General features: G+C 39.2%; 1 protein-coding gene across 5 annotated transcripts in view; it reads left to right on the top strand.

Moving 5' to 3' along the window:
- The window catches only part of BICRAL (BICRA like chromatin remodeling complex associated protein), a 49,520-nt gene that overhangs the window by 20,169 nt on the left and 11,034 nt on the right, over positions 1-18,317 (top strand). For all 5 annotated transcript variants that reach the window (XM_061991351.1, XM_061991349.1, XM_061991353.1 and 2 more), the window contains exons 2-5: positions 8,678-8,726; positions 11,548-11,596; positions 11,682-11,750; positions 15,864-17,561. In XM_061991351.1, coding sequence (XP_061847335.1) covers positions 8,683-8,726; positions 11,548-11,596; positions 11,682-11,750; positions 15,864-17,561 — 1,860 coding nt within the window. In that variant the 5' untranslated portion in view covers positions 8,678-8,682. The remainder of the gene's footprint in view (positions 1-8,677; positions 8,727-11,547; positions 11,597-11,681; positions 11,751-15,863; positions 17,562-18,317) is intronic.

Below are 18,317 nucleotides of genomic sequence, written 5' to 3'. Positions count from 1 at the left end.
GCTTCTGCAGGGGGGTCAGACTAGATGACCTCTAAAGTTCTCTTCTAACCCCTAACATTATATGATTCTATGATAATTACACCTTCTGTCTTTTTGCCTGAGTAAAATTGAGAGTCAGATTTTAATTTTTAATATATTTTTTTCAATATTTACTTCTTTCCCATTGAATAATCTGTCGTTATTCTGATGCTTTTTTTTAAACAGTAATGGGAAGGAGGAAGTGTAAATACCTCTTAATATTGGTTGTTTTGTGTTCCATCTGTGTTAAAATCAGTTTCACGAAAATAAAGGACTTGATGTGGTGAGCAGCTCTTTAAGTGGATCGTAAAACATGTACTTGGTTAGTTAAAAGAATCCAAAATTCTCCAGTTTGCAGGATACTTGATTGTTTAAAAGTACAACTCACTTGGTATTGAAGAATAAAATAGTTACAAGAATTTGAGTTTTTACACTCATGTGCAGGTGAGGTCTGGTGGTTCCTGTGGGTAAGTTTCCCTTAGTGAATCCACTGCTGCCTGTTTTGAACCTGGGAGAACTGGCACTGTAAGACAGATAGTAGTTACTGCACCTTAGCAACCTGAAGTGCGTGCTGTTGAAGCGATGTGTGTTACTTTGTAGTAAAACGGCTTTGTCTTTTAATCTTTTTTTCCTAGTTTAGAAGCACACTGAGCAAAATATTGGCATGATGAAAGTTAACAGGAGTGATGGTGGAAATTTGTGTGAGGGATGATGGACTTAAACTCTGGGCATTTTGCCTCTGCAGTCAGCTATCTTGTATTCACAAAAAGGATATGAGGGATAAAAATGCCCTAAGTTTGATGGAGCATGCTCAGTTCACTCTAGTGCTGTTCTTCATCTGTTTCCATTGTGATGATTGTTGTTTAGTGACTGTATTTCTTCAGTACTGTTCAATCCATTAATGACCTTGATGAGGGAACAGAGGGCACTGTGAGCAAGTTTGCTGATGATACTGAACTGGGGGGAGGGGCTGACACACCAGAAGGCTGTGCTGCTGCTCAATGAGACCTGGACAGGCTGGAGGATTGGATGGGGAGAAATCTAATGAAATTCAACAAGGACAAGTGTAGAGTCTTGCATCTGGGAATGAATCACCCCATGTACCAGTACAGGCTGGGGAATGAACTGTTAGAGAGTAGTGTAGGAGAAAGGGACCTGGTGGGCAGCAGGATGACCATGAACCAGCAATGTGTCCTCATGGCCAAGCAGGCCAGGGGCATTCTGGGGTGTATTATAGGGACTGTGGTTAGCAGGTCAGGAGAGAGTCTCCTCTCCTTCTACTCTGCTCTCATGAGACCACATCTGGAATATTGTGTTCAGTTTTGAGTCTCCCAGTTCAAGAAGGACAGGGAGTTGCTGAAGAGAGTTCAGTGCAGGGCCACAAAGATGATGGAGAGGAGCATCTCCCTTATGAAAGGCTGAGGGGGCTGAGGCTCTTCAACTTGGAGGAGACTGAGGGGTGATCTCATTAATGCTTACAAATACATAAAGGACGGGTGTCAGAAGGCTGTAGTCAGGCTGTTCTCAGTGATGTGCAATGACAGGACAAGAGGCAAGGGGTACAAACTGGAACATAAGAGGTTCTAAAGAAATACAGGGAAGAATTTCTTTGATGTGAGAGTGATTGAGCACTGGAACAGGCTGCCCAGGTGGGTTGTGGAGTCTCCTTCTCTGGAGACATTCAAAACCCACCTGGATGAGTTGCTGTGTGACCTACTCTAGGTGGTCCTGCTCTGGCAGGGGGGTTGGACTAGATGATCTTTTGAGGTCACTTCCAGACCTTGAGATTCTATGATGCCATAGTGAAGTTACTATTTATGTTGGGATTGTAGTTTAAAATTTTGGAGAGTGCCTTAGAGCAACAGAATAATACAGAAGATTTGATGGCTCAGATCCACTGTAAATCATGTCAGAGGTGTTGTCAGAGTTCCTGCTGCCTGGATGTGTACAGTGTTGCCGAGCCTGTGGGAGTAGCTCATAAGTTGAACAATCATTGCCTCAGGTGCTACATAAGTTACTGTAAGCAGGTTTTGTTATCTCCCACTATAAACTAACTATAGCAGTAATTTCCTTGCTTTAAAGTATTGATCTCCAAGGGTCAGTGTTCACTTCCAGAAGTCATGAGCCAGCATGCTGCTTGTCAAGAACTGATTGCATATAGTTACGTGGAAGTTAGGCATCTGTAGAATTTTATAAGGGTTTTGCAAATAAATTTATTTACTTGTGGCTTACCATGTTTTGTTGTGGATTGTATCACACCTCTGCTGCTCCAAATGTTGCTTTTCTAAACTAGGCACTGACTATCTTAGGCTTTTTACAAAATGTGAAAGCAATATTCTGCTGCTTTGTATGTGAAGTTATATATTAAGGTTGAATGAAATTACAAATGACTTTGGGAAAGGAAAAGAATTATTTAGTGGCAAGCTGGAATATAATTGGAGGGAATCTAAACCCCAGGATTTACAGTGGTTTTGAATACTTCTTAAGTTACAAAAATAATTTACAGTATATGAAACGTGTATGAATAATGGGACTGTTCTGGAAAAGTCCAGTTTTAATGACTCTGGAAGTTGTAGGCCCCTGCTATGTGTTGCATGATACTATGGATTGTGTAACATGGTGGTTAAAAATTCAGAGTGGTAAGGACTGCTGGATGTTACCTAGTCCTGCTCCCTCCTGTGAACAGAACTATCTCCAAAGTTAGGATGGGCTGGTCAGGGCTGGTTTTAAAGATTTCCAAAGAGAGTGATTCCACCATCTTGTCTGAGCATTGTTGCTTTGGAACTTCTTTTTTTCCTCCTTATATCCAGTTGGGATTTTCTGTGTTGCATGTTTTGGCTGTTGCCTCATGTCTTGCTGCACACTGATGAGAAGGCACTGGTCCAGCAGTCTTGGTACACTTTTTAACTGGTGTAAGACTGCACGCAGCACCCTGATTAGCCTTCTCTTGTCCAGGCTGAAGAATTGTAGTTCCCTCAGACTTTCTTAGTGTCACATGACTGCATGGTTTTGTTGGCAGTCTGCTGGACTCTTTCAAGTTTTCCTCTATTTGATGTGGGGTGAGAGTTGGAGTGTATGAGCATGGGAGTGTGTGGCAAAACCAGATACTATTTCAGGTGGAAGCTCTCAAGTGCTGAGTAGAGTGGAGTAACGGCTTCCATCGACCTGCTGCCTGCACTGCAGCTAATGTGAATGGCAGCTGTGTTAGCTGTACATGTGCACCTACAGTCAGTTGCTTTAAGCTGGCTGCAGCATTGTTGCCTTCCCTTGTACTTAACTGTCCAGCTTGTTCATTATTACTCCCTCTTTTGTGCTGGCAGTAAGCACTCTTGTAGCCCTGTGGCAAGTGAGAACCAAATCAAGAAGCTAATCTAAGTTGAAACAGATCAATGTATTTTGTCAGGTCCATTTTCTGTTCTAGGTGACTGTTCACATGAGCTTTTGATGAGAGGGATGAAGCAGGCAAGTGTTGAAAGGGTTGCAGAGGCTTTAGAGCCAAATTTCCTGATTTTGCCTGGAGTAGAGTTGGTTTTCATCTTAGTAGCTGGTACAGTGCTGTGTTTTGGATTTAAGGAGAGAATAAAGTCAATAACACACTGATGTTTTAGTTGCTACTACGTAGTTTGTATCCTGTGAAGGAGTTTTGAGTTTCAGCGAGGAGGTGCACAAGAAGGCACACAAGCAATAACAGTCCCCCAGAGGATTGGCCTGCATTGCTCGGATTTCCTTGTCAGTTTTATTGCTTTCACCTTTTCTTGTATTGATTGAGAGTGTGTGATAAAGGGCACCATGGTTATTTCCCAAAAGGGATAGATTGTGCTGCTTTCACAAGTACACGTGACCCAATTTTAAGTATGTACTGAGTTCACCAGTACTGTAGCAGCGGTATGAAATAAAACAGTGGAGGCTTTGCTAATAATAAGTTACAGGGAACATTTGTACTAGGTTGTGACTAATTAGTAAGGGTTGCCCTTTGTAAATTAGTTGAATGCACCAGCAGGGCTGAGTTTGGCCTACTTACACTAAACAGATTTTAAAAAAGTATTTTTTATATGGCTATGTGCCAGGTGCCCAGCAAAGCTGTTCTATCACTCTGCCTCCTAAAGTGTACAGGGAGAAGAGAAGTACAACAAAGGGCTCGTGAGTCGAGATAAGGACAGGGAGATTACTCTCCAATTACTGTCACGGGCAAAACAGACTCAACTTGGGGAGAATTGGTTTGATTTATTAATGAACAATCAAATCAGAGTGGGGAAATAAAAAATAAAACCTGAATCTTAAAACACACCTGCACTCCTCACTTCTTCCCAAGTTTCTACCTCCTCCCCCTGCATGGTACAGAGGGATGGGGAATGGAGGTTATGGTTCATCACAGATGGCCTTTGCTGCTGCTCAGGGGGAGGCCTTGTCACACTTCCCCTAATACAGTGTGGGGTCCCTCCTATGGGTCATAGTCATCCATGAACTTTCCCAGTGTGCATCATTCCCATGGGCTACAGTTCTTCACAAACTGCCCCAGTGTGGGTCTCATCCACAGGGCAGACAGTCCTTCAGGAACGAACTGTGCCAGCATGGGTCCCAGATGGGGTCAAGCGCTGCCAGCAAACCTGGTCTGTTGTGTTATCCTTTCTCCATGGGTTCCCAGGTTCTGCCAGGAACATGCTCTAGTGCAGGCTTCCCACAGAGTCACAGCCTCCTTTGGGCATCCACCCACTAGAGTGTGGAGTCCTCCACAGGCTGTGAGTGGATCTCTGCTCCACTGTGGCCTCCATGGCTGCAAGGGCAGGGCCTCACTATGCTCTTCACCACAGGTCAGAGAGGAATCTCTCCTCCAGTACCTGGCCACCTCCTCTCCCTCTTTCTCCACTGACCTTGTGTCTGTGGAGATGCTTTTCTCACAGTTTCACTCCCTTCTGCTGTTACAGTTTAGCAACTGTTCATTAACTTCTTCCCTTTCTCTAATACATAATTCATAGAGGTGTTAACTCCCATCAAATTCCATAGCTAATTCACTCAGCCTTGTTTGGTGTTGGGTCCATCTCAGAGCCAACTGGCCTTGGCCCTGTCAGCTACAGGGGAAGCTTCTAGCAGCTCTTTTTTGAAGAAGCCACCCCTGTAACCCTGTGCTACTAAAACCTGGACACACAGACCCACACATTTATACCCTTTGTACATCAATCATTGATTTGGCCCACTGTGTTAACGGTTAGTGAGACAGAATTTGTATAACTCAGGAAACCTGAAAAGATAATTGTCAAGAAAAGCAGCAAGCTTCTGTACCATTTGTGTTGCAGAAAGTATGTATTAGAGAGTCCTGCTTTTATTAATGTACTTCTGTGAAGGTCACATATGTGTCAAAGTCGTGTGTTGCTAAAGTTGCTCTCTTTTCTAAATAGATAGTAGTTGCTTTTGAGTGTGCAAGAACTTGGGCTGATGGTGTACCTCCTCTCTTGCTATCCTGAAGATAAGAGGACACTAACCCTCATGGAAGTCTGCATCACTTAAGATTTAAACCTGCAATTGCATGGTTGTGGAAATCCTGGGTATGTGTGTCAAAACAGGACTAGAATTTAGTTTAAATAGGTATGTTTGTAGCTTGGTTGTGATCTTGATTGTGATCTTCTTCCACAGACCACATACTCCTATATGTACTGTTCAAATTGCATGCTGGTCCTGGGATACTTCACAAAAGCACTTCCATACAGCATTGTGGGTTAGTGTAATGTTACCCATTAACTGTGGGGATAGCAAAGTGATAGCGATCTGCCTGTGCTTTATTTACAGTTTTCAAGATATGGGAGCATGTAGCCCTTTAGCCTGAGAATGCTCATCGAAACAACTTCTGAATGTAGTAAGAGCTGTGTATGATAGGGATGCATGTGGGTCTGTGATGGTGCATTGATTATCTGTGTAAGAACTTAATAATGGTTTTATGCAGATTAGTTCTTCGGTAACATTAAAAAAAAGTGACAGTATTTCTTTTCCATGTGTGTCTAGAATTCTGCTAGTGATGACAAGAATGTGGTTAAAGCTTGTTAGGAAGGTGCACTTCTGGAGGGGACTGGTTGTGATTCTTGGTGTTTTATCAAAACTGTAGCTTTTTGGGGGACTTCATTCTCTGTTGTAAACTGACAGGACTTCACAGTATGTTGTGTAGATTTTTTGTTTGTTTCATGTTTGTGAAATAAGGAAAACCAACAAATCTGTTTTTTTCTGATAAAATCAACTTCATGATCAGTTAAAGTGATGAATAATATGTATTGCCCTTAAGATCCTTTTTTCTCATTGGTATTTTGATAAAATTTATATTCCTTCTGATGATAATATGCAGATTTTCAGGGATTTAGTGGTCTTATAAAATTTACCTAATTTGAGTTACTTTTAATACCCACGGGAGTACTAATTGAACCAAGTTCTGTGTGGTCCCTTTAGGTAACATTGAGCCCTTATCGTAGTATAACCACAGAAAAGATTTGGTTTGGTAAAGCCAAGTGACTTATTTTATAAAAACAATTTTGTTAAAATTTTGTAACATCATAAAATGCAGTTTCATGCTAAGCTGGTGGCTGTATGCAGCAACGAGCAGGTGTAATGCTGCATCATGGGAGAAATTACTTTTCTTAAGATGTGTAGTGACCTCATGAATGCTAATTTCATTGACATTTAAAGTAGTTCACTGTATCTGTGCTTTTCTTTCCTCTTCTCCCAGAGAGGTGATACTGAGGGATCTTACAGTGATGTATGCTCTAGTTCTACTTTGCCTATGTTGTAAGCTAACGTACAGGAGTTTTGAAGAAAGAAATCTGAAGGAGGCTATGAAGTATAGAGGACAGGGTACCCTCTGCTAGTCTAAAGTATAAAGCAGTTTTAGAATCAGCAAAGTACAGAGAAGTTTCAGGAAAGAGGCTCAGAATCACAGGATAGCTGAAGTGGGAAGGGAAGTCTGGAGATCACCTCATCTGCTGTCCAGCTCACCGCAGGTTCAGCCAGAGCAGGCTGCTCAGGGCTGTGTCCAGCTGAGTTCTGGGTATATCGGAGGATAGAAATTCCATAACCTTGCTGGAAAACCTGTGCTGGTATTTGACTACTCTTAGAGTTTAAGCAAAACTCCACCAACCTTTTTTTTTCTTAATGTGTAAGTAAGATTTGTTTGTGTCAATTTCTGATTCTTGTTCATTCACTGAATACTATTCAGTGAATAGTATTGAGAAGGGTTTGCCTCAGTCTTCTTTACACCCTCCCACCAGGTATTTATACATGTGGTTACGGTTATGCCACACCTTCTGTTCCCCAGGTGGAACAATCTGGGGGCTCTCAGCCTCTGGTATAACAGATGCTCCAGTCTCTTAATTGTCTTAATCATTATGAATATCTGTATGAGGGAGACCCTAAGGTATGTTTAATGTGGATCTGGTCAGGGAGATGAAGTTTCTATTTGGCAAGAAGTAAGAGAGCAAAATGAATCAAAGCCAAAACTATGTTGATAAATTTGAGTGATAAATATGGTAGACTTTTTCAGGGAAGTTGAGAAAAAAACAAGCAGGGAACACAGTCATCAGTTTTATGTAATTACAAAGTGCTGTGAAGATGACTAAATGGAAACCAGGGTACTAAGAGGTTTAGGAAACGTTAGCATCAGTTGCTAATTGGACTGGTGTATTAGCTGGGATCTTTACAAGATAGAGAATAAGGGAGGATAAAGTGGTCATGAGAGTTACTGACAGGGAAAAAAGGAAGAACGTATAGTCTCAGGTGGCATTTTGAGACTTAGGATGAACAGGAGAACCAGGATATGTAAAGAGAAGCTTTGAAAGAGTAGCGATTGGAGGAAAGAGTGATGGAATGTGTTTGGTAGAGACAACATCCGACTGAGTAGGTAGTGTGTAAGAGCGTCGGTGGTCATGGTATTGTGAAGCTAAAAATGCTCTGCTCCGGTGAATGGATGCTAACATTCAACTGGCTAATGCAAATGAATTCCCCTCTTGTTGCTAAAACGATTGTCAGAACTCTGTACTATTATTTGCAAGTTTATTTAAGTACACTTGTGGGTATTATTGAGGAGAAACTAGAAGTGGCTGTATTGTCACTATCCAGCTAAGAACGGTTTGCTAGAAAATACTGTGCTTTTTAATGCATTGTAACATCGAGGTTAGAGTTCAGGTGCCTGTAACAGCACCATCATGATACTGCCCTACGTTTTACCTTTTTGAGTGGCTAATATTACAGCCAGTAATTTGTAGCAGTCTTTGTAGCTTCTGTAGTGATCAATTATTCTTTCACTGGGGTTAAATTCCTATAGAAACAATTGACGTTTTGAGATTGCATTCAGCTTTATGACTTAAAAAAGTCATAGAAGTTCTGTTTAATCAATTTGGTTAATCATTTGTTTTTCTCCAACTTAAAAAAAACCCCTAAATGATAAAACATTGCATGGGATTTTAAATGTCATTACATGTGACTGAATTTGATGTTGATGTGAATCAATGGGCCTCTGTAGGATGTGCAGGTTTATTCAAGAACTTTGCCAATAGTAGGTATCTGTCAACTTCTTAAATTGCTTGATTAAAAGTACTGAGATATCCTGAACTGATTTTGTTGTTGGAAGAAATCTTTTGTCTGATATGTATCAAATATCCATCTTCTCTCTTTTTTTTTCTAGTTGTCATGGATGATGATGATGATGAATCCTGCCTCCTTGATCTTATTGGGTAAGTTTTCCTTATGCAAGTCTCTCAGAAAAGTTGGGAAAAATAATTTTTTAAAGTCACCTTCTAGAAGGTGATTCTGTCTCAGTATTGTCTCAAGACTAGGTGACTTGCAAATGAATGAGTAGCTATGCTTCTCTTTCTCTATGTGGAGATGTGTGTATCACAAAGCCTTCAATCCCAGAGTGTCCTAGCTGACAACTCTCTTGCTGGCATCTCCTCAAGAGAGGCTGAGGAATGAGTGTGTATGGAGGCTGGATTCTCTTCTCAGCTAGTGGTAATATCAGCTCAGTGTTGGAAGTACGTAACTAGGACTAGGGAAGTACGTAACTTTGCTGTTACAAACTTTACTGCAAAAAACTATTTGATTAAAAAAACTAAGATTTTGGGTTTTTTTGAGTGTAGTTAACTTGATGCTTTGTTCACACTATGCCTGTCTTTTAAAGGGATAAGCAAAATTATTATTAATGATAAATAGTTGATTTCTACTAATAATATGTATTTGCATAAAAACTTTAGAAAGCTAGAACTGCTACCCACTACTGTGAAGTATTCACAACAAACAAGAGTTTTTTAGCATTTTGCTCAAAGGTATCTGATTTTAATAAAATTGTGGACTTGAAGTGGTCCTGTTTTTTGTTTGGATTTTTTCCTGTTCATTATTTCCATAACAGATTTATTTGAAGGTTTATAATTTCATACTGGAATCTCAAAAAGTAATTGGGATAGCTGGAGCAGAAGCAAGTTTTTTGTGGATTGTGTATGTGACAAGTTACCTTCCTTTCTCTAACATTCATGTCAGTGTTCAAGGAGCAATGATATGCTGTAATGCATTTAAAATGCAAAAAGAAAATAGAACATTTTATGTATAATAATTTGTCCAGGCTCTACCAGAAATTAGCAGGACATCAGTCTTTTAACAGCTCGTAGAAGATGGTCTTGGCTTTATACAAGAATTATTTGCAGTCTTAAATGTAGTAAATAAGTGGGCCTTTTACCTTTTTCATGCACTCCAAGCTTCTGATGAGGCTGGTGAGAGCTTTAACTTCAGAAAACCACAGTACCACCACAGTGGTTGCTGTAATTTGGGGACTACTCTGAGGATACTATAGCAGAAACATTGCCAGTGATGGCTCACTGATTATTCTGTCAAGTATACTATGCAAGATTACTGATTGTAGCCATGTGAAAACACATCCTGCTTGAAACATAAAGATGATAATTGGCTGCATGGGACAATTAAGTACTCTGTCATGGGCATGAATCATGAGGATCCTGGTACAAGTTCACAGTTGGTCCAGAAAATTAAGTGCTCTCTCTACAGATGAGTGTGAAAAATTACAGTGTTCTTCCCGCCACTGGCAGTAATTAACTGTCTTAAGCATCTAAAAGAATGGAAAACAGCATTTTTTTTTCCATCTGATCTTTAATTTGGTAAGTACCTTCTAAAATTCCTTCCTTACAAAGACAGTATTTAAGATTATGAAGTGTTCTTCATTTTTAGTTTCATTTTTTATGATATAAAGCTAATGAGTGTAATTACTGTTAAACGAATTCTTTATTGATAAAACTCACAAGCATGAAAGTCCTCTGTATGAGATCATGAGTTCAGGTCTCCTTAATTTTTTAAATATGGTGTAAACTACTCAGAATGGCACTTTGATTTGAAAATACATTTAACTACTTCTATGTAGTAAGCATAATTGTACCATAAAGTCCCTGCCAAGTATTAACACATCTTCTGTAAACACATGAATGCAGTTTGCTTTTTAAATGAAAAAAGGAGCAATAGAGATGTATTTGTTATTTTTGAAGTTGTAAACCTTAAAGATCTTTAACTTCTTCCCTCTTTATTTTCTAGGATGGTCAAGAGAGAAGGAGAGACGTTTTGAATTAGTAATTTTACATTAAAGTCCCCTGCTTATCAAAAATGTCTTATTATTACTTGTTAATCAATAAAGATGATTTAAAATAAAATATCCCCTTTATGTCATTTTACTCCTTGTGCTAATGGACATGCTGGGAAATGCTGTGTAATCGTTGTATTAAAATAATCCTGTGTAGCACAACCTTTTAATGTTTTTGTTTGGTCTATATATGCAGTTACATTAGTGTATTTTTTATTTGTTTGAATTTCCAATACTCATCAGACCACATTTTAAACCTGAATTTTATTCAGTGAAGTGCTGAGTTAATGAGGTACACTGAAATAGAATTTAATAATATAAGTTATTTCAGTGGTTGATTTCACTTGCAAAAGGTGTTATTTCTTTGGCCAAATGAAGGGACTATTGTTCTGACAAGGATAAGTTTTTGTTAACTTTAGGGTGGCAAAAAATATGTAAAAGATTCAGGTTTGCAAATACCCTGTTGACTTAAATACTAGCTGAACAGGTGTTGCAGTTCAGCTTTGTAAAAGAGATGGTACGGTTTAGTTCATGTTATTCGATGGTAATGCTCTCCTCAGGTTTTGTAGTGTGCGATGTCATAAAATGCTGTGTGTTTTAAGAGAGTATGAGTAATACCCTCATAAAGGGAGATAAAGTAGAATGTAGCTAAAATTTTGTGGTGAACATAGTTTGTTACTTGAAATGCCTTGGTACAACAACAGGAAGTATGATTAACATCTGAAAATTGTGCTGATAAAGCAACACAAGATCCTCAAATGGTATAAACTTTCAGCTTTGTGTTCGAGGCAGTGAAAGAAGCGTGTTTTTACTATAAACCTGATTTATATTAATACAGTATCTAGCTTAGTAAAATTAGCCTCATTAGTAGAAAGAGCTTCGTAAAAGTGGTAACTCTTTTTTTTTCCTCCCTTAAGGGACCCACAGGCACTGAATTATTTTCTACATGGACCTAGTAGTAAATCTGTAAGTAGCATTTTTGTATATTAGACATACATAATAAGCTTCATTGAGTGTATTATTTCTAAACATGACTTTTATCTTTCACCAGAGCACTGAAGACTTGAGTAATGCAGAATATTCTGTAGCCAACTCAAATTCAATTTTCGCCAACTCCAATGTAAGTGTTCAGGAGAGAAATTATATTTGTGTTAAGACTGCATGCTTCTGTTTTGGCTTTTGTAAAACTGAATAAAGTATGTGTGGGTTTTCACCTTTTTCATGTGAAAATACTGACATAGAACCAGCTCATGCTGTAATATTTTGTGGTTTTATTTGGGTTTTCAGTGGGGAGTGAAAAGGTACTGCACTGTTAAGCTGTGCTTGTAAATATGTAAACCAGCTTTCTGAGCAGTGAAAATATTCTCCAGTTTAACACTCTCCAGCAAACTGGATGTGTCATTTTGATGATTGTAGAGGTAGACCTTAAAAGTTAGTCATTGATGCATTTCTGATGTGTGTTAGGATGGTTTTGTTTCTTATTTCTAAGTAGATTCTGAGATAGCAGTTTTAATTTAAAAGCAGTGAGTGAGGTTAGTTTGTTCTTCAGACTGAATAGCTAGCTTGAGACATTTCCTTCCTGCAACTTCAGTGTTAGGGAAGTCACTTTAAATTCATTAGGTGTTGCACGTAGTTTTCAGTGTTCTTTTATAGCCAGGAGTGTATTGCAGCCATGGACCAAATTTTACCCTGCGAGGTTATGGAATCTCCATCCTTGGAGATAAAGCCAAGGTTGGTCTGCTTCATTGCTGGCAATAGTCTTGCTTTGAGTTGGACTAGATGGCTTCCAGATATCTCTTCTGAGCCACATTTCTTTGATTTCATTGGTGTGGTTTGTGGTGGTTTTTTGTTTAAATGCATTCTTCATTCCGCAGCTCAGTTATTTGAATACGTAGAGTAGGATTTCCTTGGTAATTCTTCTTTCTATTGTACTGTTATCTTGACTCTGTTTGTCCCATGGTCCTAAGAGATGCATGGACATACTTAGAGGTGTGCAGGGACCTTAAATAATTTGCATAAATAAACCACAAAAACTATTTATGTCAGCATAGAGAGCTGGTAACTTCTCTGTAGCCACCTTAGTGTGATGTGTTTACTCTGTCTTCCTTTCAGTATCATTACTAAATATTGTAGAGGAAGCCTATGTTGAATTATAGTTTTTTTTTCTCTCCAGATAAACTGTTTGAGAGGATGTTGGGGGAGTAGGGTACTAGCCCAGTTTTCAGCTAATCAGGAACAGTGGCTTGAAATTGGTACCAGGGTAGCCATTATCAGGCAGCAGCTTCCTCTTCAGAGAGGTGGATTTTGAAGACTCATCCTAAGAAAAAGGAGGTTATGGGTAAAAAAGAGTGATGTATGACATGCGTTTGTCATACCCTAGGCTTCCCAAGTGTTCTTTGTAGAGATTCTTCTGCATAGCACAAGTAGATGAGGAGGAGTGAGGGGTATATTTTTGGTGTGTTTTCAGAAAGTGAGTTTTTAGGAATAACTGTGAGTGGGAGATTCTGGTCAAGGTGGAATTATTGCATAGTGAGTATGAGTTGAAAGAAACAAAATATTCAGTGAAAGATAAAATAGCTCTCTGGTATATGAGATTGAGGGGGTAGGTAGTCTAGAAGGCAAGTGATCAGAGAAGTGGGCATTTCTGGTGGTGTATTCTTGGGATGACTTACTGCATTTTCATGTTCCAGTACTTGTTCATCTCATGCTCTGTTGTCATCCTTTTGTCTCTTCATAATAAATAGCAGTGCCATCTTCCCTCCCTCCCTCCCATGACAGCCCTGTGCTGACCTAAGTAAGAATGACTTGATTAAAGAGATAATTCTTCCAGTACATTGTGAAGGAACAAAGTGTATCTGAATTACAAACAGATGGTTTCACAGTCCTTGCTTATAATGTAAGATACCTGAAGAGTTAAAAGCTTCTGAGTTTTTAGTCATTAAAGTTTTTGCAGCTACTGAAAGTTCTGTCTTTGTATGTATTCAGAATTGCTACCATGAAGTAGGATTGACTGTCTTGATGACCGTTTCTTACCTTTCAGTGGCAGACTTTACAAATTCAGTGTTGAGGGTTCAGTGCCTCAGCTGTTAAGCATGCTTAGCCAACACCTAACACAAACAAGATTAGGTTCCTGTTGACTGAAGGATGAGAAAGCAGTGTCCACTCCCCACCCTTTGCCCTGAATTGATGGATTGCATACCACCTTTACTGATTGCAGGTTGGTTTCCTTGGGCGGTCATCCATCTGTTACAGCCCTCATGAGAGGATTCCTTAGCCATTGCCCTGTTACCTGGGTTATATTCAGTGACTGCTTCCACCTTCCTTTTATAGTACAGTAGAACTGCTTGAGAGCAAACTATTCATGGAGTCAGCAAGAGTAAGACTTACTGGTAAGCAGATTTGTGAACTTGCAGAGGCACCAATTTCTTGTTGACATTAGTATGGTGTTCTGCATGACTGTTCTGAATCTGCGCAGCAGGGACTCAAATGTTAACTTGGAAGTCCCCTGGTTGCAGTTTATGCACATAAAATTAGTTTTGCATGTTAAACAGTCCTGGGAGCAGGGAATGAAACTTGAGATTCTTTATTCCAGTGGGAGAGTTTCAAAGCTATTCATCTTGATTGTATGTAATATTATTACTATTGCTAATAGTGGTAGTTGTAATAATGTTGTTAGTACTGACCGGACTAACATTAACTGGAGCCCTCTAAATTACACAGTCACGAAAGATTTCAGATTGATTGATCATTGTCACTGGAGACAAGTTACAGATGCAATAGGGAGTTCTCCACAAGAACTTGAGTGTTGTGAGTCCCAATAATATCCTAGTAAGTGACTCCTTTTTTCTTTGCCTAACAGTAGCTAGGTACAGTTGTGAAGCTGATTTTAGGTGTTCATGAGGGGTAGACTTTTAAGACATATAAATACTAGTTTTAATTCCTTCTGTTAATGTAAATAGCAAAAACTATATTGTAATTTTATAATTGTATTCTGAAAATAACTGTGCTGAATTTTAGGAACAATCTCTTTATTTTAAAACATGACTGAAGTTTCGTGAAATAGGCTGATTAAAAAAGCTGATTGATATAAAATTCTGAATAAATATGCTTGGGGAGTTGATGTTAGGGTGGGGACATTATTGCATGTGGTAATTATGGCTTGCACACTGTTTCTATGAGGTGAAAACAAGAATCTATGACCTTGAAGGAGTTCTGGCTTAGAGTATGAATATGACTGTTAATTTCACACCCACATTTTGCATTTATCCTGACCTAAAAAGAAACTGGATGTTGTTTTTAAAAAAATGGAGATAGGATTTTGCAATTTAGAAAGGTGGATGTACTCTGTCTAACTTGGAATGACTACAAGTATTACTATGCATTTAAATTCATCATTCTACCTGTAAACACCTGATGGTTGTTTAGGGTTATATACATATATAATTTTGGTTTTGGGAAAATCTTACTGACAGTAGACTAGATTAAAGTAGGTTCTGATTTTCCTTATCATAGTATTTATGGATATAGATTTGAAGGATTTTACCTTTACAGAGGCCACTTAATATTTGCTGTAGTTTCAGCATTTATGATTTTCCGTAATCTTTTTACTATGATAAACCACAAAGTGTGTAGCATTCTCTTACTGCTTTGTTTCTAAAATTTTTCTAGATAAAGAATGAGCCTAATTCCTTAATTTTGCACCTAAAACGGTCACTAGTTTGCACTGTGTGATCATAGAAATATTGGTAGGATTTTGGGGATGGATCTTGTTGGACAGAGGAAGTCAGGTGAAAGAGCAGCTTTATCCAGCCTTTTGCCTGCTACTACTGTTGTTGGTGAAACCTCGCTGCAGACTGAGTTACAGTGGAAGTCTTTTCACTCCTCCTTTCTTCTATCCTTTTGTCCATACAGTGCTCAGCTTGAGGAAAGGAAAGTGGTACTTCAAGAGCATATCACATCCTCTTGAAACAGTGCAGCTGCAGAGCTGAGTGGTGTGGAATTGGGAGATTTGAGAAGTGAGAGTATTGACTTCAGCAGTCTGTTGTCAGGGCATGAGTGGGATGTAAGTGATGCACACGGCCCCACTCTTTGGGTGAATGTCACCTAATATACATATTATGCAAAGAATATATTTTTGTAAAGACAGTTTGATTACATGAAGAAGAAGCTTAAAGGGGAACAAGGTAGAGCTTGGAATTTCTGATAATAATGTATTTCTTGTGTTGCTTTTCAGAACACCGATCCCAAGTCGTCTGTAAAAGGTGTAAGCGGTCAGCTTGGAGAGGGGCCTAGTGATGGACTGCAGTTGTCCAGTAGCCTTCAGTTTCTTGAAGATGAACTTGTGTCTTCTCCTTTACCTGATCTTACTGAGGATCAGCCTTTTGATATTCTTCAGAAGTCCTTGCAGGAGGCCAATATTACTGAACAGACTTTGGCAGAAGAGGCATATTTGGATGCCAGTGTAGGTTCTAGCCAACAGTTTGCACAAGCCCAGCTTCATCCTTCTTCATCAGCATCCTTTACTCAGGCTTCTAATGTTTCTAATTACTCAGGTCAGACGTTGCAACCTATAGGAGTTACTCAAGTGGTACAGCAACCTGTTGGAGCATCTTTTGCAAGCAATACAGTCGGTGTGCAACATGGCTTTATGCAACATGTCGGAATTAGTGTTCCCAGCCAGCATTTGTCTAATAGCAGCCAGATTAGTGGTTCTGGGCAGATACAGCTAATTGGTTCATTTAGTAATCAGCCTTCCATGATGACCATTAATAACCTTGATGGGTCTCAGATAATACTGAAAGGCAACGGTCAACAAACGCCTGCAAACATGAGTAGCGGCCTCTTGGTTCATAGACAAACTCCAAATGGTAACTCGCTATTTGGTAACTCAAATTCAAGTCCAGTAGCACAACCTGTAACCGTCCCATTTAACAGCACAAATTTTCAGACATCATTGCCTGTCCACAACATCATCATTCAAAGGGGTTTGACACCAAACTCCAACAAAGTTCCCGTTAATATCCAACCAAAGCCTATCCAGATGGGTCAGCAGACTGCTTACAATGTCAATAATTTGGGAATACAGCAACATCATGTACAACAAGGGATTCCCTTCGCTTCTGCAAACTCGCCTCAGAGTTCAGTAGTTGGTCCTCATATGTCTGTTAATATTGTTAACCAACAAAACACAAGAAAGTCAGTTACACCTCAGACAGTTAGCAATGCTGGAGGTAGTATTGTTATCCAGTCTCCTATGGGACAGCCTCATGCACCTCAAAATCAGTTTCTCATACCTACAAGTCTGTCTGTTAATTCTAATTCAGTTCATCATGTCCAGACCATAAATGGACAACTTCTTCAGACGCAACCTTCCCAGCTGGTTCCTAGCCAAGTATCTGCTGAACATGTAATGCTCAACAGGAACTCTACAAACATGCTAAGAGCCAACCAGTCGTATTCAGGACAGATGCTGAATAATCAGAACACAGCTGTTCAGCTTGTGTCTGGCCAGACATTCACAGCTCCAGGAAACCAAGTTATAGTAAATCATGGAACTTCACAAATTGTTGGTGGACAGGTGCCATTGCAGCAGGCGTCACCAACGGTGTTACATTTGTCACCCAGTCAAGCTAATGTTTCGCAAGGTAGATCAAATTTTACTACAATGTCACCTGGGCAGTCGACAGTCTCGAATATGTCAACTTCTAATCGATTTGCTGTTGCAAGTTCTTCTGGTTCAGTACATCCTGGCTTGGGACCATCGGTTCAGTCTGTTGCATCAGGAGGAAACTTCAATGGAGATCAGCTCACACAGAACAGAAATCAAGTTCCCATCAGTGCATCACATCGTCTTCCAGCATCCTCTTCCAAATCTGTTAGCACCTTCAGTCACCCGTCCGTTGGAGTTACACAGCAGTTTGCCTTTGGTCAGGTATGAAAGCTGCTTGAGAATGTAGCCAAAGAGTTTCTTCTAAGCTGTGCTAAAATTTCATTAAGAAAGTATTAAAGTTGGTGTTGCTTACAGAGAACATTTTTTCCTAGTTGGTATTGTTACAAATACTACTGAAAATTATTGTAACCCAGAGACATAATTTCACTCGCTATTTTCTGAAATCTATCACTGAGTGAATAAATCTGTCACTTTCATTAATTTAGAAGAATTTGTTGGTGATTTGTAGTAATATTGTCAGAATTACTTAACACTGATCTGTTTCTGCTCTGATGTAAAGGATTGGTCATTGTTAGATTATACAACTCTGAGCTCTCCTGAAAAATCTTAGCACAGAGCTAGATGTAAAGGCTCAGGTACATTATTAGCACTTAGTGAAGTCTTTTGACCTAAATAAAAGCTATGCATCTGTTTTAAAGATTTGACCTATCCAAATAAGAGATAAAAAAGTTTCTTGGGTCTCTCTTTGTTCTTTACCATACTGGCATTTTGCCCACTGTAGTTTTGTGTAGTCTGTAGCATTTCAAGTTTGAAGTGAAGACAAGATGAGACGTTTCTTAGACTCCTTAAAAGGAAATACCTTTCAAAGCAGTTTGTAAAAGCATTTTAAGAATATTTTCTTTAAGAAGAGTTCTACATAGTAATAATTAAAAAAAAAAGAATTTATTTTTAAGTTGAGAACTGTGGGAGGTTTTTTGTTGCTTTGATGCAGCTGCAGTATATATTCAAGTCAAATTT

This window comes from Colius striatus, chromosome 2 (genome assembly GCF_028858725.1).
Source record: "Colius striatus isolate bColStr4 chromosome 2, bColStr4.1.hap1, whole genome shotgun sequence".
Classification (NCBI taxonomy): Eukaryota; Metazoa; Chordata; class Aves; order Coliiformes; family Coliidae; genus Colius; species Colius striatus.
This window is presented reverse-complemented; position numbering and strand designations above follow the sequence as displayed.